This window comes from Chionomys nivalis, chromosome 16 (genome assembly GCF_950005125.1).
Source record: "Chionomys nivalis chromosome 16, mChiNiv1.1, whole genome shotgun sequence".
In the NCBI taxonomy this organism is placed as follows: domain Eukaryota; kingdom Metazoa; phylum Chordata; class Mammalia; order Rodentia; family Cricetidae; genus Chionomys; species Chionomys nivalis.
Window position 1 is genome coordinate 5,839,926 of NC_080101.1, and position 27,468 is coordinate 5,867,393.

The 27,468-nt window shown below is 42.2% G+C and overlaps 2 protein-coding genes across 3 annotated transcripts in view; both read right to left on the reverse strand.

Moving 5' to 3' along the window:
* Rad54b (RAD54 homolog B) overlaps positions 1 to 16,606 on the reverse strand; it is a 71,612-nt gene extending 55,006 nt beyond the window's left edge. Inside the window, exons 1-3 of the mRNA XM_057790785.1 lie at positions 16,512 to 16,606; positions 14,276 to 14,426; positions 7,855 to 7,966 (exon numbers count right to left, since the gene is read on the reverse strand). Coding sequence (XP_057646768.1) covers positions 7,855 to 7,966; positions 14,276 to 14,410 — 247 coding nt within the window. The 5' untranslated portion in view covers positions 14,411 to 14,426; positions 16,512 to 16,606. The remainder of the gene's footprint in view (positions 1 to 7,854; positions 7,967 to 14,275; positions 14,427 to 16,511) is intronic.
* A 2,233-nt stretch (positions 16,607 to 18,839) lies between these two features.
* Positions 18,840 to 27,468, reverse strand: part of Virma (vir like m6A methyltransferase associated) — a 69,724-nt gene continuing 61,095 nt past the window's right edge. The window contains exons 24-25 of one of the 2 annotated variants that reach the window (XR_009058412.1): positions 25,229 to 25,974; positions 18,840 to 18,860 (exon numbers count right to left, since the gene is read on the reverse strand). Coding sequence is in view for 1 of the 2 variants with exons in the window: in XM_057790490.1 (XP_057646473.1) it covers positions 25,820 to 25,974 (155 nt within the window). In the remaining variant the exon portion in view is untranslated. Of the gene's footprint in view, positions 18,861 to 24,867; positions 25,975 to 27,468 lie in introns of those variants that run through there. The other variant, XM_057790490.1, reaches the window with a different exon arrangement.

Here is a 27,468-nt window from a genome sequence, read left to right on the forward strand (position 1 = left end):
GGTAAGAGCGCTTGTTTCCCATGGGAGCCTGATGACCTGAGTTCAATTTCTAGAATCTACTTGGAGGAAGAGAACTGACTCCACAAGTTGTCCACCGACCTTCGTGTGTGTGTGTGTGTGTGTGTGTGTGTGTGTGTGCGTGTGCGTGCTGCATTTAAAGTCCAGTATGCCAACACACACACCTGCAATCCTGATACCTGGAAAGAGGATGCAGGATGATCAGGAGCTCAAGGTCAGTGTTTTCTACGTAGAGAGTTCTGGGCCAGCCTGAGCTACATAGGACCATATCAACATCCTTCTCTCCCACCCTCCCAGTCCCCAAATTCTACAGACACGTATTTCTTAGCTTTGAATCTTAGAAGAGCTAAAAGCTATATCAACAAATACACCTAGTATCAAAACCTTGGTTTTTAAATACCATTCTCTACTAAAATGGAAGTATAGCCTTTCAAGAGACAGGCCAGGATCTGCTAAGATCACTCAGTGGTAAAAGGTACTTGCCATGGAGACCAACAGTCTGAGCTCAATGCCCAACATCTACATGGTAGAAAGAGAACAGCAGACCTCAAAGCCATCTTCTGACCTCCACATGTGCTGCGGTATGTATACACACGCACATGCATACATACAATAAATAAAAATGCAAAAAAGTTAAATGTATACTAATAGACATTACTAAAAATTTGTGAGGCTTCTGATAAAAAATTGTATAAAATTCCTAAGGAATTAAAAAAAAAAACTTAACATGAAAATTATCAGAAAAGAAGTAAGGGGGCTGGAGAGATGGCTCAGAGGTTAAGAGTATTGCCTGCTCTTCCAAAGGTCCTGAGTTCAATTCCCAGCAACCACATGGTGGCTTACAACCATCTGTAATGGGGTCTGGTGCCCTCTTCTGGCCTGAAGGCATACACACAGAATATTGTATACATAATAAATAAATAAATCTTTAAAAAAAAAAAAAAAGAAGAACCCTTGTAAAAGTCTGAGTTAGCTAGAGTAACACACGAACTCACACACTCATACATGAACACACACACTAATGCACACTTACATATAGAACACATCCTTGCACACATTCAAACATACACAGGAACACACACTCATAAACACACACGCACACACTGATAAGTGTTATAATTCACTGACTAAAACAAGTTTTGTGAATTAATTAGTAAGTAAATGAGGAAAAAGGAAAAGTTTTCCCTTTATCAGAATGCCAACTAATAAATATAAATGGAATTACAAAGTCTACCTTTGGCAGAAAACACACACGCATAATAAATTTCAGGCAAGAATCAGCTTCTGGGCTGGAAAAGGGACACCATTTGTCTAGCATGTACGAAGATTCCTAACTAATCCTCAGCACTGAAATCAATACTGTCAAAGCAATTCCCTGAGGTTACTTATTGACCAGTGTGGAAACTACTTTGGATGGAGTCAAAAGAAACCTCCACACACCATTCTGTTGACATGAAAGCACTATCACCAGTAACAGGACAAACTGACAACGTGACAGCATGACCCTCCTAAGTGTCCTACCCCAAAATGTAGGAGCTGAAACAACATCAAACAAATCTACGTCAGAGCACAGCGCTTGACCTGCACTATTTAGAAGTGGAAACGCCAGCCTGGGAGAATGGCGCAGTGGAGCTAGGAGCACCTCACTAGCTCTCCAGAAGTATATGAAAAGCCCAAACCTGTAAGCAGGAGAGTCAGGGCCCAGCAGATCCCAGGGACTCACTGGCCAGCTAGGTTAGCCAAAACAGTGGCTCCAGGTCCAGCGTATCTGAAAAGTAAGGTGGAAAGGCTGGGTGCTGATGTGCCCCTCTGACCCAGCACTCAGGAGGCAAAGTGGGGCAGACCTCTGAAAGCTCAAAACCAGCCTTGTCTACATATCACGTTCCCGGCCAGTCAGGATTACAAAGTGAAACCCTGTCTCAAAAACAAAACAAAATTAAAAAAAAATAATAATAAAGGCAAGACAACAAAATATAGCTCATAATATTGAACTAACAGAGAAAAGAATTTTACCATAAACATTATCTTAATCCATTCAGGCTGTCATAACAAAACACCACAAAATGGCTTTTTTATGCACAACAGAAATGTATTTCCTACTATTCTGGAGACTAGAGACTAGAGACCAAGGCACTGGAATATGAAGCGTCTGGTGAAGGTGCACTTTCAAAGGTGGTGTACAGGAGTGTCCTGTGTCCTTTCATGGTGAAGAGGCAAGGGCACTCTAGAGAGCCTATTTTTAATTGTTTTTAGATTTATTTTATTTTTATGCTTGCACGTATGTATGTACACCATATGCATGCCTAGTGACCACAGAGGTCAAAAGAGAGCATCAAATCCCCTGGAACTGGAATTACTGATAGCTTTGAGTCACCACGTGGGTGCTGAAAATTGAACCGGGTCCTGTGGAGGAGCAGTCAGTGCTCTCAAGCTCTGAGTCATCTCTCCAGCCCCCAGAGCCTGTTCCTAAAGAGCAAGAGCACACTCACGAGGCTGTTCCTAAAGAGCATGAGCACACTCACGAGGCTGTTCCTAAAGAGCCTGAGCACACTCACGAGGCTGTTCCTAAAGAGCATGAGCACACTCACGAGGCTCCATAGTTTGTTTATACACCCAAAGCTTGAGGGTGAGGAGGGCATCAGGCCAGCAGTTTATTTAACAAGTTCAGAAGAAGTACATAAACACACACGAATATTTATATCAGTCTTAAATATTTAGGGAAGTGGGGATCTTGCTATATGGCTCAGGCAGACCCAAAACTCTCCTCAAGCTCTGAAGTGCTGGTATTATAAGAGTGCATCACCACATCTGACCCAAATAATCTGAAGATATGAATAGTAAAAGTTTAAATTTAAAAATAAAACAAAATCCAGGACAGGCTCCAAAGCCACAGAGAAACCCTGTCTCGAAAAACCAAAATAAATAAATAAATAAATAAAAATAAAATAAAATAAATAAAACAAAAATCACACTCTATCAAAAATCAAAAAGCATAAGTATATACTTATAGTATAGCTGAGCATCAAAAAAAGATACATACATTCATTACTCAAGCATTGCCAATGAAAACAGACACATACTAACCTCTGTAAGTGTCAGTTGACCATTACCTACCAGAATAATGAATGTACTCTCTGAGACCATCTACTCCAAGGTATTACACACACACCCCACACATATTTTGAGATATATATATACATACATACACACACACAAATATATAAGCTAAAACGAGTGTGTACACACACAGACACACTCGTTTTAGCTTTGTTTATAATACCAAAAGACTCCATGTCTTAGTTAGGATTCTACTGCTGTGAAGAGACATCATGGCCATGGCAGCTCCTACACAGGAAAGCACGGCTGAACCTTAAGAAGTAATTACAGGTAAACAAACTTACACCCTCATCCTCAGAGATCATCTGCAGATATATAGTACTATAAAGAGACAAGCACCCAGTGACCAGAAAGAAGCCAAGGGTACTTGTTAGAGTTCTTTCCATTAAGAAAGAAAACAAACAAACCATCTCCTAGAACTCAGTGGTAAAGAACTTGCCTGACATTCCTAAGACCATAGGCTCAGCTCCTAGCACTCAGGGCATGGAAGGAGAGAAAACTGTAAATGAGACAATAATATTATCAATGTTGACCTCAGAATGCTAAGTGAACTACTTTTAACTTCTTTACACAGGGGAAATTTTCAAAACAAAAAGGTAATGTGGAGACATATTTTAACCGAAATATACAGAATTCCATCCCCCTCCAGAATGAATTAGATCTAGAACTAAAAGGATGCCAAACGGTACAATCTCTGCATGCTAGATGTCCCTCATCTCCAAGCTTTTCTATGGTAAATCTCTGCAGCAATCACCAGACAACAAAACATTTCTCAGAGCAATCCTTTCTCCAGTTTGACCTCTCTGGGTGAGAGGCAGGGGAGTATCAGACGGTTGGAACAGGCTGCCCAGACCACTGAATTAACTAATGAGAGTAGGGACTAAGGGCTAAATGAATTAACTCACTCTTCAGTTTATCTTCACTGGTAAATCCTTCTCATACTTAGTATTGAAGAGAATGACAAATTATGTGTAGAACACAAATCGCAAATTAGAAACAGATTATATTATAAACATCATTCTCAGATGAAGAGATCAGCTACCATGGTGAGAGAGAGAGAGAGAGAGAGAGAGAGAGAGAGAGAGAGAGAGAGAGAGAGAGAGAGAGAGAACAAACAAAATAACCAAGCACGTCTACCCTAAGCCTGACAGTGAAAGACAAAGCCTGGGACAAAAGCGGGAGTGGGGGTGTGGGGGGGAAGCAGGGAAAAGGAGAGCAAATCAGGGAGGCGGCAGCCACACTGACGAGCCCAGACCTGTGCCTATGGAGCCTCCTAAATTGACACCAGCTCCACAAGTCTCCCTCGCCCTCATCCTGACAATAATTCTTTTAGAAAGTTACAAAAGTGCATAAGGGGCTGTAGGATGGCTAACCAGGGAAATACAGAATTCCTTTCTCTACCTACAAAAATGAATTCACAAAAAGGCTGAGTGATTACGCAGCTAGTATTCAGCAGCCCTAGAGTTGAGGCAATCTCCCAGAACCTGTCCATTCAAAGAAACATGAATAAAATCACACCTTTCTCAGGCCGAATAAACTCTGGGACTACTACCTCACTTATATTTTTTAAGTTACCGAATCTCTAGCAGATACAAAGGAACCATAATTTTTGTAACTCAACTCAACAACAGAGAGATGAACATAGGTTAAACATTTGGTTCACCTGCATTAATAACTCAAATCTGATGTGGCCTTTGCCAGTGGTCACTGCAGAGGAGCAGCAGGTGGCACCTGAGCTTCAGGTGCTCAACCCCCAAAATGTAAGGCCCTGATGGATGAATATTGGACAGGCAAGGCCCCAAGGGCTTCGGCCCAGACTATCTCTTGCTACTGCTGTACCTTTACATGTTTGTCACTGCCATTTTTCTCCGGTGTCTGGCATGGTGTGAATGGGTGTGGGGGATCCCACTGCCTGTAATGTAATTATCTATTGGAATTATGTAGTGTGATTATCTATTGGGCATTTTTACTTGTGGACTATTATGAAGATGGTTTCCTCATAAGCCATACCGTCTAACTGAAGTAATGATTTTATACAATAATAATGTTAATTTAAATAGAATTTTGATGATTAAGGATTTTTAACAAATGTAGTAAGGGATTATGCAGGAGGTTAGTTTAGTGGAAAAATTAATATAGGTAAATGTAGGATATAGTGTTGAACCCACTCTTGATAAGGCAGGGGCTTCAGAGGGTAGAAATAAGAACAAGAAAGTGTCACACAGCTAGGACTTACGAATTTCTCTTGGAGAGCCATATAGACTGTGGTTTAGGTTAATGATTAAGGAAAAAATTGAGTCTCAGAAGCTGAACCAGCTCAAGTTTTTTTCATCTTAATGTTGAGAGATGTGTTCATGGGTTTCTGTGTTCATCATAACCAAAACAAAGCTTTAAATAATGATTTAAGGTTAAGATATTTTTGGTAATGGCTTTGAGGTAGAAAATCTTGGGGAACAATTTAAAGTTTAGAAAGACACACTTATTAATAGTTGAGCAAGAGACTCATTGAGGTCAGGGAATAGAAACACTGGCAGCCTGGCTATTGCTGGCTGAGTACCTTTCCTGCTAGGATGGGCTGGAGATCAAAGGTAACAATTAACTCCTTGTACCCATTTCAGTCCTCAGATCCTGATATAAAAGACTGTTGCTGCATGGGTGTGCACCCTGAGGATTTCAAGTAGAGCTGACTGATTGTTTCTCATATATAAAAGTTTAGATTTGTGATTCTTTTAAGATTTTTTATAAGATTATCTTTTGAGATAAAAATAAAATGATTGATCCTTTCTTTGTAACCACAAAATGCAGCCTGCCTGCAAAAATAAATAAATAAATAAAAACTGATAAAAATACCTTGCTTGTCAGGCCGTGGTGGTACACACCTTGGGAGGCAGAGGCAGGCAGATCTCTGTGAGTTCAAGGCCAGTATGGTCTACAAGAGCTAATTCCAAGACAGCTAGAATGGTTACACACAGAAACCCTGTCTCAAAAAACCAAAAATAATAATAATAATAATAATAATAAAAACTTGCTTGCTTACACTCTGTTAATCTATAACAAATTTCTTAAGACATAAATGCCATGTGGTTCTTGGGGATTGTTTTTCCCCCCTAATATGTAAAATGTTTAATCATGTAAGAGAAACATGAAACATGATTTTTTTTACTTATATTCACTTTAATTATTCACTTAAAATATAGAATGTAACCACATTGTATTTTTCGTTTTATTTTATTTTTATATTGCTTCAAAGATTTTGCTGGGGCAGTAACAGAAAAAAATAACAAGTGAGAAGGAAGTCTTTAGAAGTAGTGAGAAGGGAGGTGATGTGGGATTCCCCTCTGTATGCTATGAATATGTTTTATTGTCAATGGTTAACAAAAAGCTGCTTTCAGCCAATGGCTTAACAGAATATTGCCAGGCTGGAAAAGATAGAGAGAGAGAGTAGGCAGAGTCAGAGAGACGCCATGTAGCCACCAAAAGAGAAAGACACCTGCGCGCCAGTACCAGTAAACCACGAGCCTCGTGGTAAAATATAAAATAATAAAAATGGGTTAATAGCTAGCTAGAAATACACTTAAGCTATAGGCCAAATAGTATTGCAATTAATATGTTTTCTGTGTGATTATTTCGGGTCTGGGCAGCCAGAAAAGAACAAGCAGCCCCCCCCCCCCCCGCCTACAAATGGTGATGTGGAATTCCCCTCTGTGTGCTGTAAATGTGTTTTATTGCCATTGTTTAATAAAGAAGCTGCTTTCTGCTAATGGCTTAACAGAGTAAAGCCAGGCGAAAAATCCAGAGATGTAGAGAGAGAGTAGGAGGAGTCGAGGAGATGCCATGTAGCTGCCAAAGAAGAAAGACGCCTGCTGGAGCCTATTGGAACCTTGCCAGTAGGCCAAGACTTTGTGGTGATGCACAGATTAATAGAGATGGGTTAATTTATTAGAGCTAGCTAGCAATACGCCTACGTGATTGGCCAACCAGTGTTTTAATTAATACAGTTTCTATGTGACTATTTTGGGTCTGGGCGGCTGGGAACAAACGAACAGTCTCTACCAACAGGGAAGAAGAAGGGAAACATCATGGTAGAAGAACAGAACAGGGAAAGAATAGAGTACATCAAGGAATAGAAAGAACAGTAAAAAGAAGAAAGTTTTTATCCCTTAGAAAAAAGTCTGTGTGTTTTTCTCGCCGACTCTGCATCTGGTTCTCAGTCTCTGTGACCTGCAGAAGGCTAGGCCTTCTGCAGACCTTACTTACCACAGACTACAATAAAATCCTGACTTATTTATTTCAAATTTATCTTCTCAATCTTAGTAGTATCAACATATTTATTACAGAATTTTAAATATAACTAATAGGTATTTAAGACTGCATCTGATCAAAAAATTTCCTGTAAATAGTCTTAGACATACACCTATTACAAAATACAAGATTTCAATTATGTTTTGGGACTGTCTGATTGCTTACTTAGCCAGTGCTGGGGCTCAAACCCAGGGCCTTGCCATGCAGGGAAAACACTCTAACCACCAAGCTACAGTCTTCTAGATAAATGATATAAATTTAACTTCTAAAGATAAATTTTGACAACAGATAATCTGAAGCAAAAAAATCTAGTGATATTACATGAACAATTATCAGATTAACATCCTTCTTGAATAATCATTTCTAGAGCAGTGTGAGATGACATGTAAGTATAAACACAGTAAGGCATGGTCTTACCTGCATGAAGTGGGTCTACTCTAGTCCCATAGTCCATTGCCCTAGTGCTGCCCTCCGTGGGCCGAAGATTTGAACTACACACACCTGGATCATCTTGTGACTGTTTAGCATCCTTTAAAAAAACAGATTTTATACATGGATTAAATATAAGTCCCCACGTGTTTACATAATAGGCTCTAAGTTTAAAGCAAGCAGCCAGTTTCCACATTGTTTGCATTAACAACAGGTACTGGGCAGGGAGGGGAGACTGCTCTTCCAGATCCTAGCTTCTCAAGTTGGAAGCCAGCCTAGGATAAATAACAAGTTCAAGGCCAACCTGAGCTACACATCAATTCAAACCCGTGCTGTCTCAATCAAGAGGTCAGTGATAGAGCACTTGCCTACCAAACACAAAACCTTGACCTTAAACACCAGCACCTTCAAGGGGAAGTTGAAATAAACCAAATACTCCTCAACTAATGAATGAAATATATAAAACATAATAAATAAAAATAACAGACTATTAGTAAGTGTTGTGGGTGAGACAGATACTCTCAAAGACACGGTTTAACTGCCCCAAAATCTATAGATATGTTGCCATCTTATGTGGCAAAGAGGGCTCAGAAGCTGCGTTAAGAGTTAGACTTTAAAAGAGATTATCTTACACTACCCAATGGAGCCACTCTAACCAAATGAGTTCCAGCTGCAGAAAACTATAGAGGGCGGATGCGCAGCTGCTGCATCCTAGCAGGATATGCTGAACACACAGAGGCAGAAGGATCAAGAAGTCAGGTAAATAAACGGATTCCTCCCTAACACCTCCAAACGTCAACAGAGGCCTTACCAGCACCTTGATCCTAGCCCAGCGCGAGGTGCTGCACTGTAGTGATTTCAGTGAGAAACGTCCTCCCTCTCCCGGGTGTAGGCGTTTGCACACTTGGTCCCCAGTTAGTGGTGCTGTGTGGGGAGGCTCAGGAGGTGCTACCTCGCTGGACAAAGGACGTCAGTGGAGATGGTCTCTGAGGGTTCATAGGCTCATCCAACTCCCAGTCCACCCTCTGCTTCCTAACCCTGCTGCCAGCCAGCTGCTTGCTGCCAGGCGTCCCCACCATCATGACCATTATCCTCTGGAACCATAAGCCCAAACAAGCTCTTCCTTTACAGAAGCCGAGTCTGGTCACGGTGTTCTATTATAGCAGCAGAGAAATAGCGAACACAAGTATCCCCGTACAGCTGTGTGTATATACTACACTTGCTCATCATCATCTACCTATTGATAGATTCTTTGTTGTTTCCCCCTTCTGCTATCAAAATTACATGATACAATCCTGCTGTTTTAAGTCCGTAAACCAATGGTACTATGTTACCGGAGCAAGAGAAAACTAGTATTTCAGCAATAAAAATAAATCAGCTGCTGACACCTACAACATGGATACGCCTTGAGAACATGCTACAGAGAAAAGCTATGCAAGTTGCAAGAGGACCCGTAATTCATGAGCTGATTTACACAAATGTCAATAACACACAGGTCTAGAGAAAATACATTAACTGTGTCAAATCTGGAGAACTTGGACAGAACACATAAGGTTTCTTTCTGAGGTCCTGCAAAGGCTGCAGCAGAATGTGGTGATAGCTGCACAACTCTATACATTTACTAAGCCAGGTGTGGTGACTCACACTTCTAATCCCAGCACTCGGGTGGCACAGGCAGGCTGATCTCTGTGAATTCAAGGCCAGCCTGGTCTACAAAGCGAGTACCAGGACAGCCAGGACTCTAATACAAAGATACTCTACCTTGAAAAACAAAAATAAATAAATAAGTAAATAACAAAAATTTTGAAAAACACTAAATTGTACAACTGGATTATAAGATATATAAATTATATCCAAATAAAGCTGCTGAGAGAGAGAGAGAACTAGGGACATAGCTTCATGGTAGAGCTCTTGCTTAGCATATATGAAGCTCCACGTTCAATCCCAGCACACTCACCCCAAAACTCACAGCTTATTATTACTGAGAATATTACTCAGGAGGCCCAAAATTAAATCTCCAGTATTGAGGGTGGAAAAACAAAATAGAAACCTTAGTAAACATAAAAGTCTGTTGGTTGGGGCTGGAGAGATGGCTCAGAGGTTAGGAGCATTGCCTGCTCTTCCAAAGGTCCTAAGTTCTGTTCCCAGCAACCACATGGTAGCTCACAACCATCTGAAATGGGATCTGATGCCCTCTTCTGGCCTGCAGGCAGACACACAGACAGAATATTGTATACATAATAAATAAAATATTTTTGAAAGTCTGTTGGTTACTTAAAGAAGTCAATTATATAAATTATAGAACTGTAGGGTTTCTTTTACTTTTCCTTTTATTATTATTATTATTTTTTTTAGAAACCACTCTAGCTTATGGTGGCACATGGAGGCAAGAGGCAGAGTCAGGCAAATCTGAATTCAAGGCCAGTTAGGTCTACAGAGCGAGTTCCAGGACAGCCAGAGCTACAGGCTGAGTTTGTAGCTCTATCAAATATCCCTTACACATCAGGTGCAACGTCCTGAGGTCACACCAGCAAAGAAAAATAGTAATCATGACGATATAAAAGTCTGAAAAAATTATACAAATTACTTATGTATTTTTCTCTTTAAACCATTTTATCCCAAGTTTAACTCACTGAATCAGTAACTTGAAAAAACACTGATAGACTTTTTATTATGTTTATTTATTATGTGTTCGGCAGGTGTGCATTTGTGCACACATATGCTACAGAACACATGTGAAGCCAGAGGGCAGCTTATGGGAGTCTCTCCTTCTACCCTGTGGTCCTGGGGACTGAACTCAGGTTGTCAAGCGTGGAGGTGGGTGCCTCTACCCACTAGCCTCCCCAGAAGTCCGTAGACCAACTTTCTGAAGGACTGCACCTCTTCCTTGAGAAGACTTTTATTTACTGCTATAGAGAGTCCCAGCCTTCTGCAGGTCAGAGACCAGGAACGAGGTGCCCAGTGGGCGAGGGGTAAAAGCTTCTCTTCTGCTCTTTATCTATCAGACACCCTTCTTATATTCCCCACACCAAATTCATTACGAAGAGGAGGATCTTCCCATAACAGTTACACAGTTACTACATAATCACTGTAAAAACATTTTTCTGGAACAAGTCAACTCCAATACACTCCTCAGCCACACTTCCCGCACTCCAGTGAAACATTCATCTTCTACACCCTCACAAAAACATTTACATAGGCAGTACTTTCTATAATTGCCAGAAAAGCAGGTTACTAGTTGCATCTGTCATAATTTAAAGTCCTGTCCAATTATCTTAATTAACAAACCATCCAATTCTTTGCTCCTTTTTTTGGCGGGGGGGGGGGGGGGGTTAAGACAGGTTTCTCTGTAGCTTTAGAGCCTGTCCTGGAACTTGCTCTGTAGACCAGGCTGGCCTCAAACTCACAAAATCCACCTGTGTCTGCCTCCCAAGTGTTTGGTTTAAAGATGTGCGCCACCAGCACCTGGCCTGTTCTTTGCTTTTTAGTTACATGAAGTCATTACTGAAAGCTCTGTTTTAGCTATGATGCACACCTAAACCCATGAACACATTTCCCAGCATCAAGATTAAAAGAACTTGAGCTAACTCCTGGGACTCAATTGTTTTTCTTTTTTTTTTAATTGGGGGGGGGGGCTATGCATGTACCATAGCATGAATGTGAGGGTCAAAGAACAACTTTCAGGTGTCAGTTCTTTTTTTTCTTTTTCTATTTTATTTGGTTTTTCGAGACAGGGTTTCTCTGTAGCTTTGGAGCCTGTCCTGGAACTCCCTTTGTAGACCAGGCTGGTCTTAAACTCACAGAGATCCGCCTGCCTCTGCCTCCCGAGAGCTGGGATTAAAGACATGCGCCACCACCGCCCGGCTCTATTTTATTTTTATTGATACTTATTGAGCTCTACATTTCTCTCTGCTCCCCTCCCTGCCTCTCCCCTTCCCCAAGTCCCCATGCTCCCAATTTACTCAGGAGAGCTTGTCTTTTTCTGCTTTCTACTTCCCATGTAGATTAGATCTATGTAAGTCTCCATTAGTGTCTGCATTGTTTTCTAAGTTCTCTGGGATTGTGGTTTGTAGGTTGGCTTTCTTTGCTTTATGTTTAAAAACCACCTATGACTGAGTACATGTGATAACTGTCTGTGTCTGGGTTACATCACTCAAAATAATGTTTTCTAGTTCCATTCATTTTCCTGCAAAATTCAAGCTGTCATTATTTGTTTCTGCTGTGCAGTACTCCATTGTGTAAATGTAAAACATTTTTTCTTATCCATTCTTCGTTGGAGGGGCATTTAGGTTATTTCCAGGTTCTAGCTATGACAAACAATGCTGCTATGAACATAGTTGAGCACATGTCCTTGTGGCACAATTGAGCATCCTTTGGATATATACCCAAAAGTGGTATTATTGGGTCTTGAGGAAGGTTGTTTCCTAATTTTCTGAAAAATCACCACACTGACATCCAAAGGGGCTGTACCAGCTTGCATTCCCACCAGCAATGCAGAAGTGTTCCCTTTACCCCACAACCTCTCCAGCATAAGTTGTCATCAGTGTTTTTGATCTTGGCTATTCTTACAGGTATAAAATGGAATCTCAGAGTTGTTTTGATTTGCATTTCTCTGATGTCTAAGGATGTTGAACATTTCCTTAAGTGTCCTTCAGCCATTTTAGATTCCTCTGTTGAAAGTTCTCTGTTTAGGTCTGTATGCCATTTTTTTTATTGGATTATGTGATCTTTTGGTGTCCAATTTCTTGAGTTCTTTGTATATTTTGGAGATCAGACCTCTGTCTGATGTGGGGTTAGTGAAGATTTTTTCCCATTCTATAGGATGTCATTTTGTCTTGTTGACCATGTCCTTTGCTTTACAGAAGATTTTCAATTTCAGGAGGTCCCATTTATTGTTTCTCTCAGTGTCTGTGCTGCTAGGGTTATATTTAGGAAGTGGTTCCCTGTGCCAATGTGTTCAAGTGTACTTCCCACTTTCTCTTCTATAAGGTTCAGTGTGGCTGGCTTTATGTTGAGGTCTTTGATCCATTTGAACTTGAGTTTTGTGCATGGAGATAGATATGGGTCTATTTTCAATTTTCTACATGTTCATATCCAGTTATGCCAGCACCACTTGTTAAATGCTTTCTTTTTTCCATTTGATATTTTTTGCTTCTTTATCAAAGATCAGGTGTTCGAAGATGTGTAGATTGATATCCGTGTCTTCTATTCGGTTGCATTGGTCCTCCTGTCTGTTCTTATGCCAATATCAACTGTTTTCAGTACTGTAGCTCTGTAGTAGAGTTTGAAGTCAGGGATTGTGATGCCTCCAGAAGTTCTTTTATTGCCCAGGATTGTTTTAGCTATCCTGGGTTTTTTGCTTTTCCAGATGAAGTTGAGTATCGTTCTTTCGAGGTCTTTGAAGAATTTTGCTGGGATTTTGATGGGCAATTGTTTTTCTTAATCATTAACTTAAACCATAGTCTACATGTTTTCTCAAAAGAAACTCATAAGTCCTAGCTTCTTGGTTCCTATTTTCTATCCTCTGCAGCCCCTGCTTTGTCAGGAGTGGGAGCAACACTATATCCTGCCTTTACCTGTATTAGTTTTCCCACTAAACTAACCTCTATCATAATCCCTTACTACATTTGTTAAAAACCTTACATCGAAGTTCTATTTAACACTATTGTATAAAATCATTGCTTCAGTAAACAGCACAGCTTAGGAAGAAATCATTTTCATAATAATCCACAGGTAAACATGCCCAGCAGGATGGGATATTTCCATGAGATAACCACACTACATTAGAGCTGTGGGGATCCCTCACACCCATTCACACCATTCTGGATGCCAGAGAAAAATGGTAGCAGCAAACATGTAATGGCACAGCTGAAGCCCTCAGGGCCTTGCCGATCTGAGAAGGGAGAAGTGGGGGAAAAGAGACTGATTCACCATCACTGCCTAGCTTCCTGGGGGGCGGTCTCCTGAAGCTCGGCTGCCACCTGCTGTCCTCCAGCTTGGCCACTTGCACTACTAACAAAGGCCATACTATTATTTCTAAGATTCTGGAAGAGTGTGTCAGAAGACACTGAAAGTTTAATAGGCAACAAGGTTTTACTCTTTTGTGGGTTTTTGTTGTTTTCTTTTTCTTTTATTTATTTGATTGATTTTGAGACAGTTTCACTACACAGACCAGGCTGGTCTGAACAAATTATGAAGCCTAAACTCCTACCTCAGTCTTCCAAGTACTTGGATTACAGGCATGAGTCACTAGACCTAGTTTTAGGCTCTCTCTATATATATACACACACACATACACATACATATGCAAATATATGTGTAAATATGCAAATAATATAGATTTATATAAATAAACTAAAATATATATTTCTTAATATTTACTTCATATTGATTCCCTTCTTTTATTTACCTGAAATAATTTTACATCCGGACCCATCTCTGTGGTCTCTTTATTCAGACTTGTATTACTTCTTCCTGGAGGTATGAATTTTGGTTTTTTAAAGGAATTTGCCTGCACCTGACTTGGTGCTGCAGATCGTCTCATCTTCAGCAATACTCACCTGAAAAATACCAAAACAGAAACCATCCATGAGTGTAATTAGAACAACTGCCATTAATTCCAGTCCCAAAGGATCTGACACCCTCTTCTGGCCTCTGGAGGCACCAAGTGTACGGATGGTACGCGTGCATACATGGAGGCAAACAATCATACACACAAACTAAAAGTCACTTTTCAATAAACCGAATAAGACGTAGAAAACTTGGAGTTGCAGAGATAGTTCGTCCAGTGAATGAAGTGGCTGTGTGAGAGCTGAGGCACTGAGCTGGGAATCAGGACCCACGTGAACCACACTGCAGAGGCAGCATAGAGGGAGCTGCACCGCAGGGCTCACTATCAGCAGCTCCAGCCCAAACTCCACATCTACTGAGACTATCTCAAACAACAAGGTGGGTAAGTGATTGAGAAAGACATCTCAGCATCAACTTCTGCCCCCCCATACACACAGAGACAGAGAGAGACTGTGCACAGTCCAAAGAGAACAATCTCAACAGCTAAATACTGAAATTCTCAGTAGCTAAGAGCTACTTAAAAGAATCTCAAGGTTTAGATTGAATTATGTCAGCTTGAGCATGTCAATTTAGATAATGCTAGAATCATATCTGCTCTAATTTAAAAGCAAAAATCTAAAGAAAAAGTGATCCACATATACATATCAAGCATGTTGTACTTTAAGATCCCATTAATTTATAAAACACATGGTAATACCAATCATGTTTGCTTTCATCACCATTCTTGAGGTGGTTTAAATAAGAATGGCCCCATAGGCTCAGATATTTGAGTACCTGGTCCCCAGTCAGTGGAACGGTTTGAACTAGGTATGGCCTAGGTGGGAGAAGTATGTCACTGGGAGTAGGCTTGAGGTTTCAAACCAGCACTATTGCTTTGTCTCTCTGCCTGTGGTGTGGATCAAGTAAATTCTCATGGTCCATAACTTTAATCCCAGTATTCCAGCACTGGGGAGGCAGAGGAAGGCAGATCTCTGTGAGTTTGGGGCCAGACTGATCTACAAAGAGAGTTCCAAAGTAATCAAAGCTATACAGAGAAACTCTGTTTTGCGAAAAAAAAAAAATTTTTTTTTTTTTTTGGTTTTTCGATACAGGGTTTCTCTGTGGTTTTGGAGCCTGTCCTGGAACTAGCTCTTGTAGACCAGGCTGGTCTCGAACTCACAGAGATCCGCCTGCCTCTGCCTCCCAAGTGCTGGGATTAAAGGCGTGTGCCACCACCGCCCGGCTCGCGAAAAATTTAAAAAAAAAAAAAAAAGTAAGTTCTCAGCTACTGCTGCTGCCATGCTCCCTTGCCATGATGGTCAATCAATTAAATGTTCTTTTTTTTCTTTGTTTCAGTTCTATTCCTCTAGAGAACCCTGACTAATACAAGAAGTCCAAGTTCAATTTCTGGAATCCACATGTTGAGGAAGAAGAGCCAACTCCCACAAGCTGTCCTCTGATTTTCACATGTGCATCATGGCACATGCATACCCAGACACACACTGTCTAAGTGTAAATAGATTTTTAAGAAATATAAACAAATTTCATACGACTAGCAAAACACGTGCTATGACATTGACACTGATTACCTCTGCATGTTAGAATAACAATTTTTATTCTGAGGGTTTCCTTTTTTCTTTGTTTGTTTTGTTTTTTTTTTGAGACAGGGTTTCTCTATAGCTTTGAAGCCTGTCCTAGAACTCACTCTGTAGACTAGGCCCAGGGCTGTCCCCGGGGATAGGGACATACATTGGCTCCAGCCTCGGGGACAGCGGCACCGACAGGCCTCCGGGGTGGGGGTAACCGACCGACCTGGGCACAGGGGTACCGACCGGCCTCCGGGGACCGCGCAGGGGACAGGGGCACGGGGGACCGGCCTCCGGGGACAGGGGCACCGACCGGCCTCCGGGAACCGCGCAGGGGACAGGGGCACGGGGGACCGGCCTCCGGGGACGGCGCACCGACCGGCCGCCCCGCAGGGCCCGCCTTCCGCACCAGGACAGCCAGCGCGGAGGCTCTCGCCTTTCTCCCGGGACCGGCGCCATCCTGCACCAGGCCCCGCGCGCCCTCCCCGGGCCCCCGCGGCAGACACCTACCGTCACTGCGACGGAAACCGCGAGCGCCCCCACGGGTCACGACGCCCTCCGCCAACAGGCTCAAGTCTCCCGCCTTCACACAGCCAATCGCCGGCCGGGCGCCGAGCATGCGCACTGCCGCGCAGCGGCGATCCGCCCCCTGACTCTGATTGGACGCCGTTTCCGGTGCAGCGCTACTCAGGCGTCTTCACTTTTCCTTTTACTTGCGTGCCGGTTTGATTCCCGTTGGCCGCTAGGTCTAAAACATACTAGTTTGGCTCCAGTTCCCAGTCTTCAGATTCTAACTGAGGCGAAAAACAGTACGATTTATGTTGACAGAAATCAGCAATTTATGATTTGGATTATAGAAATGTGTGCACCGCTAAAGTACACGGAATCCTGTTACTCATTCAAATGACATTGATTAGATGCAGCACCTAAGATGTTTACAAACCCTTTTAAGTCCGAGAAGTGTGAAAATAAATGCAGGATTACCGGACTCTCGTAAAGGGGCGAAGGGCTTCTTTGGACTTGAAAAAGTTCAAAAGTATTGTAAGCAAGGACGCGATATCATTCCGAGGATTTTCCAAGTGAATTTACAAGTGCTACAGTGATACGGTCTGTCAGCTCTAAGAAATCTAGAATTAGAATTAGCCAGGCAGTGGTAGCCCACGCCTTTATCCCAGCACTTGGGAGGCAGAGGTAGGCGGATCTCTGAGTTCGAGGCCAGCCTGGTCTACAAGAGCTAGTTCCAGGACAGACAGAGCTGTGACACAGAGAAACCCTGCCTCGAAAAAAGAAAAGAAAAAAAGAAAGAAAGAAATCTTAAATTAGATACGCCTAAAAAGAGAAAGTGGTTAAAGGTCATTCGCTGAATTTTATCAAACAGTTTAACAAAAATTAAAAAGCTTCAAAAAATAAAGTGTTTAATGAAGTTTGTGAACTAATGAGAACACGCGGTGCTGGCAGAAATATAAACAGGTGTGTTCACTTAAGGAGTAGCTTGACAGCATCTAATTAAAAGGAAAAGTGTGCTTTAAAGGTTTTAGTCCTGGAGACCTTTCCAAGTCTAAGGAGACACTTCATAAATTGAATCTGGTTTCTGGCAACTCCGGGAGCCAGGGTTATAAAGTTGGAGTATGGGGTCTACTACAGTAAGATGCGTTCCTAAACCACACCACCCCTCTTCTTCGGAGGAACACAAAAGGGCGATGGCCCGGCAGTGCCTTCAGCCTGTCTTTAACATGATCTGTACCGAGCCAGTCTCTACTCTCTTACTTCACCCCGACTCTGCTGTAGTTTCCCTTTTCCCTGGCACACTTGCTTCTTGACCGTCTCCAAATTCCTCTCAATGTGAGGGGTGTTTTGAGCAGGCTTTCTGCTTTGCTCCCAGGTATAAATAGTGTTTTGTGATAGCTTAGCCTGCTATACAGACAGCACACCACAGAGGAAGGAGAGTGACGGTTGTATTCACACATCAAGACCAGCGTCAGAATCTCCGAGGAACTCCTCAAACACAGGTTTAAATCCTGTAGCTCTGAACCACTGCTAATGAGTTCCCAGAAACGCTGACACTGCTGGTCCAGAAATGACTCTATAAGGCCACTCTCAGGACTCCGAGAGGCCAGGGGTGCCTCTGGCAGGGACGGGGCTGGTGGAGACGGGGGTGGGGGGGTGAGGTGGGGGGGTTGGGGGGCGGGGGGAAATGGGACGGGACGGGGGGGGGCACACAGACAGGTGCTTAAAACCTGGGAGTGTGGATGAGCTTTAAGACTGATAAGCAGTGGCTGCACAGAGGGAGGAAGCTGGAGAACACCAAAGGTGGCCCCAAGACAGCAAAGTGGCATGGCAGGTGGAGCCTACTAGGCAAACGGGGTGCCCATGTTACCAAAGGGTCTTGCAGATTGGACAGGCAAAACGATTCCCGTTTCTTGTTGGTTCAGGTGCAGCAGGGACCTGCCAGTCTGCCTTGTTCTCTTGAATCTTCAGCATGTTTCTCTGGTCTCTGCATTTTGGATTTCTCTATATTGAATTTTTTTTTGATGTCTGATCTTTGGGGGATTAAATGAAGATTTAAGGAAACAATGGAGTCTTACATGATATAAAATTGATCTTACCGTGTCGCTAAAAATTCTCAGTGACAGACTTACACTAGAATGTGTAAGGCCCCTGGTTCACTCCCCTTCGCTGGAAAAAAATTACCCTCTTACACTGCTGTTCAACACACTATAATATCCTGATCGAGTAACAAGCACAAGCTTTTCAGACCTCCGGAGTCAACCCTCTCCATCCAGCAGACTTACCATGCCATGATGCTGCTTCAGAACACCAAGTGCCCCGAGTTCTCAGTCGATGTTTATCCGATGCCTCCTGTAAATGCAACAAAAACCATTGCTGTGCTTAATTTAAAAGACAGAGAAACACTGGTGTTCAAGCTAGCTTTATTTTATTTTTAATTTTATTTATTTTTAGTTTTTCGAGACAGGGTTTCCCTGTAGCTTTTAGGACAAGCTAGCTTTATTCTGTGTTAAAACACATGTAATTTTTTTGTTTGGGTAGCTTATGTGCACTTATGTTGGTTTCTGTGTGTGTGCTTAAGCTAAAGTGCAAATGACCTTGGAGTAAGGTCTTACTCCTTCCCAGCTATAAACCTGAAACTTTGGGGGAATCTCACCAAAACCATAAACTTCCCTACAGTGCAAACATGCCTGAGCTCCCTCGTGAGCTACCGTCCTGCCCAGCACTCCTCAGGGACCGTGCCTGTGATGGCTATTCTTGACTGTCAGGGTGAAAACATCCCAAACCCCTCCTTCCGCCTTCCTGAGATATTGTGTGCACAAAAGCTCATGCTAAAACTTCCTTAAGATTCCAGAGTGGAAACAAGAGCTTCTAAAAATAGTTTCTTCTTCATCTTATTAGGGTCCACTTCATCTGAAAGGCTACAGGTGCAGAAATTAGATATAGGCTTCTTTCTTTTTATTTTTTGAAGAGTTTCTCTGTGTAGTCTTGGCTGTGCTGGAACTCACTCTGTAAATCATGCTGGCCTCAAACTCACAGAGATCTGTCTGCCTCTTAATGGAGGAGTTAATTTCATTGGTAAAATAAAGAAACTGCCTTAGCCCTTTAATAGGACAGAAAATTAGGTAGGCGGAGTAGACAGAACAGAATGCTGGGAGAAAGAAGCCGAGTAAGGAGTCGCCATGATTCTCTCACTCCAGACAGACGCAGGTTAAGATCTTTCTTGGTAAGCCAGCTCGTGGTGCTACACAGAATATTAGAAATGGGTTAGATCAATATGTAAGAGCTAGCCAATAAGAGGCTGGAACTAATGGGCCAGGCAGTGTTTAAAAGAATACAGTTTCCGGGTAAAGCTAACCGGGTGGCGGGATGCAGCCCCGCCACTCTTACTATAACAGCCTCTGCCTTCCAAGTATTCTGGTATTAAAGGCCTGCGCCACCACCACCCGGCATTGTACAGAATTTTAACGTTGTGATAGTCTACAGTTTCAAGTACAACGCAAACCACTTAGTAAGTTCTCAACCCCTTGCTACTTCACATTTTCCTATTTTTATTTTTTAGAAAATGTGGCCCAGGACTGCTAAGCGAAACACAGAACAGCAGGCTGGCTGGTTTGTGGAAGGACCTGACACATCATTACCATCCAGGAAAGACGCTAATAGAGGAAGGGCCTCACCATGAGGATCTCTTAGTGGAGGAACATGACAAGGGCTGCGGCACAGTGTACCAGAAACAACAAAACAGGGCCGCAGAAGGAAAAGAGCTCTCACTTAGAACCTTCCTTAAGAAGAACAGTTAAGAGAAAACCATCATGGACAGGATGGTATAATAAGGGACGTCCCAAGAAGAAAGAGAAAATCTCCCAAACAAAGGAGGATATCCGGTTCTTATAATTAGGGAGTGGGGGAGTGTCTTACACCACTGGAGGAGCCAGATGCTGGGTAAGAATATAAACTAGAGGGCTGGAGAGATGGCTCAGTGGTTAAGAGCATCGCCTGCCCTTCCAAAGGTCCTGAGTTCAATTCCCAGCAACCACATGGTGGCTCACAACCATCTGTAATGAGGTCTGGTGCCCTCTTCTGGCCTTTAGGCATACACGCAGAAAGAATATTGTATACATATTTTAAAAAATTGTGTGTATATATATATATAAACTGGAGGCTGTAGACCCTCGGCACAAACCACTAGGAAGAGCGCTGGGGGTGAGACGTGGGGCATCTGATCCTTTAGGCCTGTGGCTGCCCCTATGCTGATCAGCTTCTTAAGGGAGCAACAACAAGACTGATTTAACACCCATTTTCAACAGAGCCTGGAACTTGTAATCCTCCAGCCTCAGTCACTATGCCTGGCTCTAGGCATTCAAAACACAGCATACATTTCTACTGACGACTGTGCTATAGAAAACCAGAGCTAATTCCTATTAACACCACTATCCTAAGTCAACATTTCCGCTGGCTGGGGAGTTGGCCACCTCCTCTCCTCGTGGTCTCTGTGCCGCTCCAGCTGTCCCTACTACTACATTCAATCCTGAGCTGTTAGGTTTATTACAATAAACACCTGTGGTGTGTGCCTTCTGAGTCACACTTCCTCTCACATCCTTAGCTGTCTTATATGCCAGGATATGCATTTCTTTAAAAGCTTCAGATAATTTTGTTTACATCACGAAGTAAGTTAATGAATCACAACACCAGGACTAGCACATAGTGCTCCTTGATTACTAATTTTCTTAGATTTCCACCAAAATTAGTTTCGGGGGGAAAAAAAGTTACTAATGGCTTTTGATAGTTTCACATGCTTCTGGAGTTATTCAGATGCCATAGTTAGCCAGGAAATAGCAACCGTATCATTCTGGAGTCTTCAGCCATCTAAGAGCATCAGCCCCCAGAAAGCAACTTCAAGCAGCTGCTTAAGGGGGAGATCAGGTTGCTTCACTTCAAAGCAATCCACAGTACTCGCGAAGCCTTTCCGAGCAAGAGCCACCACAGAGCAAACCCCATTCCCCAACTCTGGTTCTTTTTCAAGATCTTTCTCAAGACCTTGAGAACAATTTTTTAAAACTAGGTTTTCATTTTGATTTGGTTTTGCTGTTGTTCTTGGGTATGTGTGTGTTTGTGCTCACATGTGTGTGGTGTTTGTAATCCCAGCACTTGGAAGGCAGAAGGATTCCAGGTGAGAGGCGAGCCAGCCTGCAAAGGCAAGATGGTGTCTGGGGTAGGGGAGCAATGCAAAACAAAATACCCACATATTTCACTTTTATTTTGCTTTAAAATGAAAACTATGCAAAAACTTAATTTTAAAACTCCCCAAAATGTATGACACACTAACAATAATCAAGTTGTCAAACTTACATTTCGGACTTGGAAGATGGCTTGGTTGGTAGTGCTAGCCACATACACATGAGAGGCTGAGTTTGGATCCCTACCACACCCACATAAAGTCAGGCAGGCACAGGGACACAGTGGAATCCTAGTGCTGGGGAGTGGAGACACTAAGATCCCTGGAGCTCACCAGCCAGCCAGTCTTGCCAAATCAGCGAGCTCCAACTTCAGTAAGAGATTCTGTGTCAAAAAATTAGGAGGGAGCTAGAGAGACAGCTCGGGACGTAAAGGTGCCTGCCATCAACCCAGACAACTGAGTTCAATCCCTGAGACCCACATGGTAGAGAGAACTGGCTCCCAAACACACTGTTCTCTGACCTACACACACACACACATTACATGAACACATATAAAAGAAATGTAGTTTAATGTCATTTTAGTTTTTTTTCCCCCAGTAAGGAGAGGGCAAAAGGGCTGACTCCATGGTTGAGAGTGCTTGCTGCTCTAAATGCTAGAGGACATGAGTTTAGGTCCCAGGACCAACACAGTAGATCACAACTGCCTGTATCTCCAACTCCAGAAGGATCCCTGACCTTTGACCTTCTTGGACACCTGCATTTGAGTGCACAATACCCACACATACACATATTTTTTATTAAATCTCTAAGAAAATGGTTACAACCACAAATCTTATTTACCATAAAAAACTTTTTTCTTGTATATATATATATTTGGTTTTTGGGTTTTTTTGTTTTATTTTTTTTGCTTTGTTTTGTTCTTTATCCAGACAGGGTTTCTCTGTGTAGCCCTGGATGACCTGGAACTCCTAGAGCAGGCTGACCTGAAACTCACTCTGTAGACCAGGCCTTGAACTCACAGAGATCGGCCTGCCTTAACCTCCCAAGTGCTGGGATTAAAGAAGTGCACCATACCACCGGGAAAACATTTTAATTCTAAGAAACAGATCATAAGTTACTTCAGTCCTCCCACGATCAATGGACGCTCAAGAACTGTTTAGTCGGGAGCACCCTCCAGGGACACTAGGACCCGCTTCGCCCTTGTGCTGAGGCCAATGTCAACTTTCCCTGGTTCCCCACTGGTCCTCCATTCACCCGATACGTCTCAGCCTCTGTTATACTCCAGTCTGTGTCATTTCTCTAAATCAGGGGGTTATTTCCCCTTTAACATCTTGCTCATTATTTCTTTTTAAAGAGTTTTTTTGTTTTTGTTTTTTTTTAATTTGATACAGGGTCCCACTAAGTCATCCTGACTGGCCTGAAACTAAATGTATAGACCAGGCTGGCCTCGAACACACTGATCTAACTCTGCCTTTTTAATGCAGGATTGAATTAACTGTCATCACGCCCACCATGTAATTTAGTTATTTTTTAAGATTTTTGTTTTTGTTTGAGACAGGATCTCATTGTATCTCTAGTTAGCCTGGAACTCACAGAGATCTGCCTATCTCTGCCTCCCGAGTGCTGAGAATAAAAATGTATACCACCACACCTACTTCTAAATTTATAAAACTAAAAATTGGCATAGATTTTTCACCTTAGCCTTCATTTAAAGTAGTTCCCAAAAAAGTTGTTACTTAGTCTAACATTATAAAAGTGGCATTAAGAATCCCTCCCATTTTATCTGTTTAGATATTTGAAAGTAGCTACTGTAGAGCACCCACAATACAATTAGATTGGAACATACTGGTTGGGTTATTTAAGAGTTCCAGATCATTTCATACTTATACACTTAGAACTTCATTATTGTTCTTTTTTTTTTAAAGCTTTTTACTTTTTAAATTTTATTTGTTTATTATGTATACAGTGTTCTGTCTGCAGTCCAGAAGAGGGAATCTGATCGAATTACAGATGCTTGTGAGACACCATATGGGAATTGAACTCAGGACCTCTAGAAGAGCAGCCCGTGCTTTTAACCTCTGAGCCATCTCTCCAGCCCCCATTATTGTTCTTTTTAAGGATGCTATTTACACGATCATTGTCTTTACTGTCTTGTACTTTTCCTGAGGGCAGATAACCCTGCTGTAGGGCTGGCGAGATGGCTCAGGGGCCACACCGAAGCCTGATCCCCAGAATCCACATCAGAAAGGGAGAGTGTGAGCGCTATCAAGTTGTCCTCTGACCTACACACACATGCATGGCAGACATGCTTGCTCTCCCCCATATCACACAGACACACAATAATAATAACTACATAAAACATAAAAAAGACAATACCTTGCTTTACTATTCTATGGGCCATGCCCAGGTGTGTTCTAGTTCTTGATCTTCTGTAGGTTTTCCCAAGCTGTTGTAAAAAGCAATAAAACTAACCTGACTAAACTTCCTACTGCTTGAAACGCACTGATTACTACCAGCAACATTTTTTGCCTGTGTTTCTCTGTGTAGCCCTGGCTGTCCTGGAACTAGCTCTTGTAGACCAGGTTGGCTTTGAACTCACAGAGATCTGCCTGCCTCTGCCTCCCACTTGCTGGGATTAAAGGCGTGCGCCACCACCGCCCGGCTTGCCTGGCTAATTGCTAACACCCTTTGTCTATGATTGATGGAAGAGGGCCTCACCTACACGCTGTGGAAAAGTCACCAGAACCCAGTTACACCAAAGTCCTGACCTTGGACTTCCAAGAACTGTGAGATTTCTATTACTTAAGCCACCCAGTCTATTGTATTTTATTATAGCAGCCTGAGCAGACTAATAGCTTGGGTTGCTCCAGGCTATTATTTAAGATTTTCATCACCTTGCACTTCAGCATCAGAATCTTTACACTGGAACTTTTCATGCACGTGCACAAATGTGGATACGCAAGCACGCACACACACGCACATACATACACGCTGCTAGTGATTAATCACACATGTCAAACAAGCATTTCTACTACTAAGTTAAACCCTCACCTCTAAAGCTGAGCTTTTCAAGGCTCTTTTTCCTAATAAACAAATATTAAATTCACTCACAATTAATCCCCCAAACACAGAATGTTAGGATGCAATGAGACTCATACACTTATTTTTGTTTAAGAGAACTCTGTATTTTATGCCATTTGTATAGACTCAACGAATTAAGACATACCTTGGGGGAAATATGGCTCCTTTGTCAAAGTTATAAGTTTTATTTTTGAATATAAAGTAGATGCTTCTGATTCCCAAAATAACCATATTAGAATACGCCGAATTTTAGGTTTTAAATAACTATATAATAAAATAGCAACAGTCGGCCAAAGCTGAAGCAACGTTTGTACATCTAACATACAGAGTGCTTTTCTTCTGCTGCAACAGCTGTGACTTCTGAACTGTGGGGGGCACCTCAGGAAAAGAGAATGGGTGCTACACAATGTCTGAACTTTCCGGAAACCGCAGCATCTGCTGGACGCCACACAGCCTACTAACCTGAGGTAGTTCACATTTTCAGCACGGGTGATAGCAGTGTCTGAGTTTCCAGAGCAGCACACACTTGTAGCAAACGGTCAGCGGTTTATACACAGCACTGCTGAAGAAACCTGGGGAAAGGCTGCTGTCTCCAAGGCCGAGGCACTGAGCAGGGTCCACGGACCTGTGCTGATGGCGGAAAGGCTTCAGCTGCTTGGACCTGACTGTTTAATAAACACAAGTATTACATCTGCTTTTGACTGGGGACACTGTGAAATTACTACCGACACACTAAAAGGTGTCACAGGCTAAGAAAGTTTGGGAATATATGTAGTATAAGCAAGAAAAATACAAAACAAGTCATTTCTTCTCTTCCTATCTAGAAATTTTCTAAATAAATACCATATAAAAATGGGAAAAATATATACAAACATACATACAAAGTTTGGATTTTTATTGAAATCTCGTTAAGTATCAAACAAAATCTGCTTTCTTCAGATAAAAATATTCTCTCAGATGTCTTCAGGTACAGCTGCTAAGTCTAAATTGGTCCTTGAATGTCTTTTTTTTTTGTCCTCATGAAATGTCCATTTCTTTGGAGTGTTCCCAAGTCTATCGAGTAAAAGACCGTACATGACGACCTCTCCCACTGCCTCCACTGACAAACTTCCCTCTGGAGCCTCCACTACCACTGTTGGTACTAGCCCAGGAAGGTCCGAGCCCCCCGCGGCCTCTGGAAGCTCTATCCCGAGGACTTGGGCGGTAACCTAGAGAGGAAAAAGACCACATTTAGTTCAACATCCTTCCTTTCCTGTGGTGTAAGCACTTAAGACTTTTAAATAGGTAAGCTGATTATATCCCAACAGAATTTACTTCAGAGCTCGAGAGATAGTTCAGTGGCTAAGAACATTTGCTGCTCTTTCAGGACTGTGCTCCATGCCTTCTCAGCATCAGTCAGGTAACTCAAGATCCAGGGAATCCAGTGCCTTGTGCCCTTTTCAGGAACCTACCTACTCCAACCCACACATGCGTGTGCACACACACATGCTAGAGAGACTTGCATTGGTATGAATCTTGGTTTATTGATACAAATTTAAGGTCAATTTTGTTATATATATAATATATTTCTGCTCTTGATTAATGTATTGTGTTTGTGTAGCTCATTTAAAAACTGTAATGTATAATTAAGAAATATAGGTAAATATTATAGAGTCATCTATAATAGTCAAGCTTGTAGTCATGTTAGTTAGGTTTTCTAGGTATGTAGAGAGATATTTCAGTTAGATAGGTATTCTTCAAATCTTTCAGAGACCTTCAGAATATGGCATTTAAAATGTTTTAAGAAGTTAGGATTTTTTATGACAATGAGACCATCTGCTCCTGGCAGCACCAATCTACTTCAAGAGGATGATGGGCATTGAAGAGGCTCCTTATGGAGTTTGTTAGCCATTTGGGCAAGAAACTGCTCTTGCCTGGACTGCTTGATGCTATGCTGTATGAACTGGACATGCAGGACTCACAGAAAAATGACTGCTGAACTTGCCTAAAGGTGAGACTGTCCTTTGGGATTCCTGCTTCATGAAAGAACAAAAAGAGTCTGCCAGACATTCTGCAGGACACAGAAGAAAGTGACTGACAAACTGCCAATATAGGCAGAACTGTCTTTGAAATTTCCTGCTTCATGGAAAGGTCTGCCACATACTATGGGCCAGTAGACTGAAGATGGGTGCTCACAACATTACAAAAGACCTTTGGGTGACTGTCCAGGTAACGAGATGTCTCTGTCAATTCCAGTTTTGGAAGTTGCTTACAATGCACTTCCTGTTGACTTAGGTAATATTATATCCTTCTGGAGTCTTTGATGGAGTTGAAGAATAGTGTAATTCTTACTTGTTTTGTTAGATATAATTTTACTATGTTAAAGTTAAAACCTTCCATTTTATTTAGACAAAAAGAGGAAGATGATGTAGTAGGTCCTTCTGTACATGTGTAGCTTTTAATGGTTAATGAATAAAGAAGCTGCTTTGGCCTGTGATAGGGCAGAGCAGAGCTAGGCAGGGAAAACTAAACCGAAAGCTGGGAGAAAGAAGGTGGAGTCGCAAGAAGCCATCAGGGACAGACACGCTGGGACCTTGCCAGTAAGCCACAGCCACATGGCGATACACGGATTAATAGAAATGGGTTAACCAAAGATATAAGAGCTAGCTAGCAATACGCTTAAGTGATTGGCCAAGCAGTGATTTAAATAATACAGCTTCTCT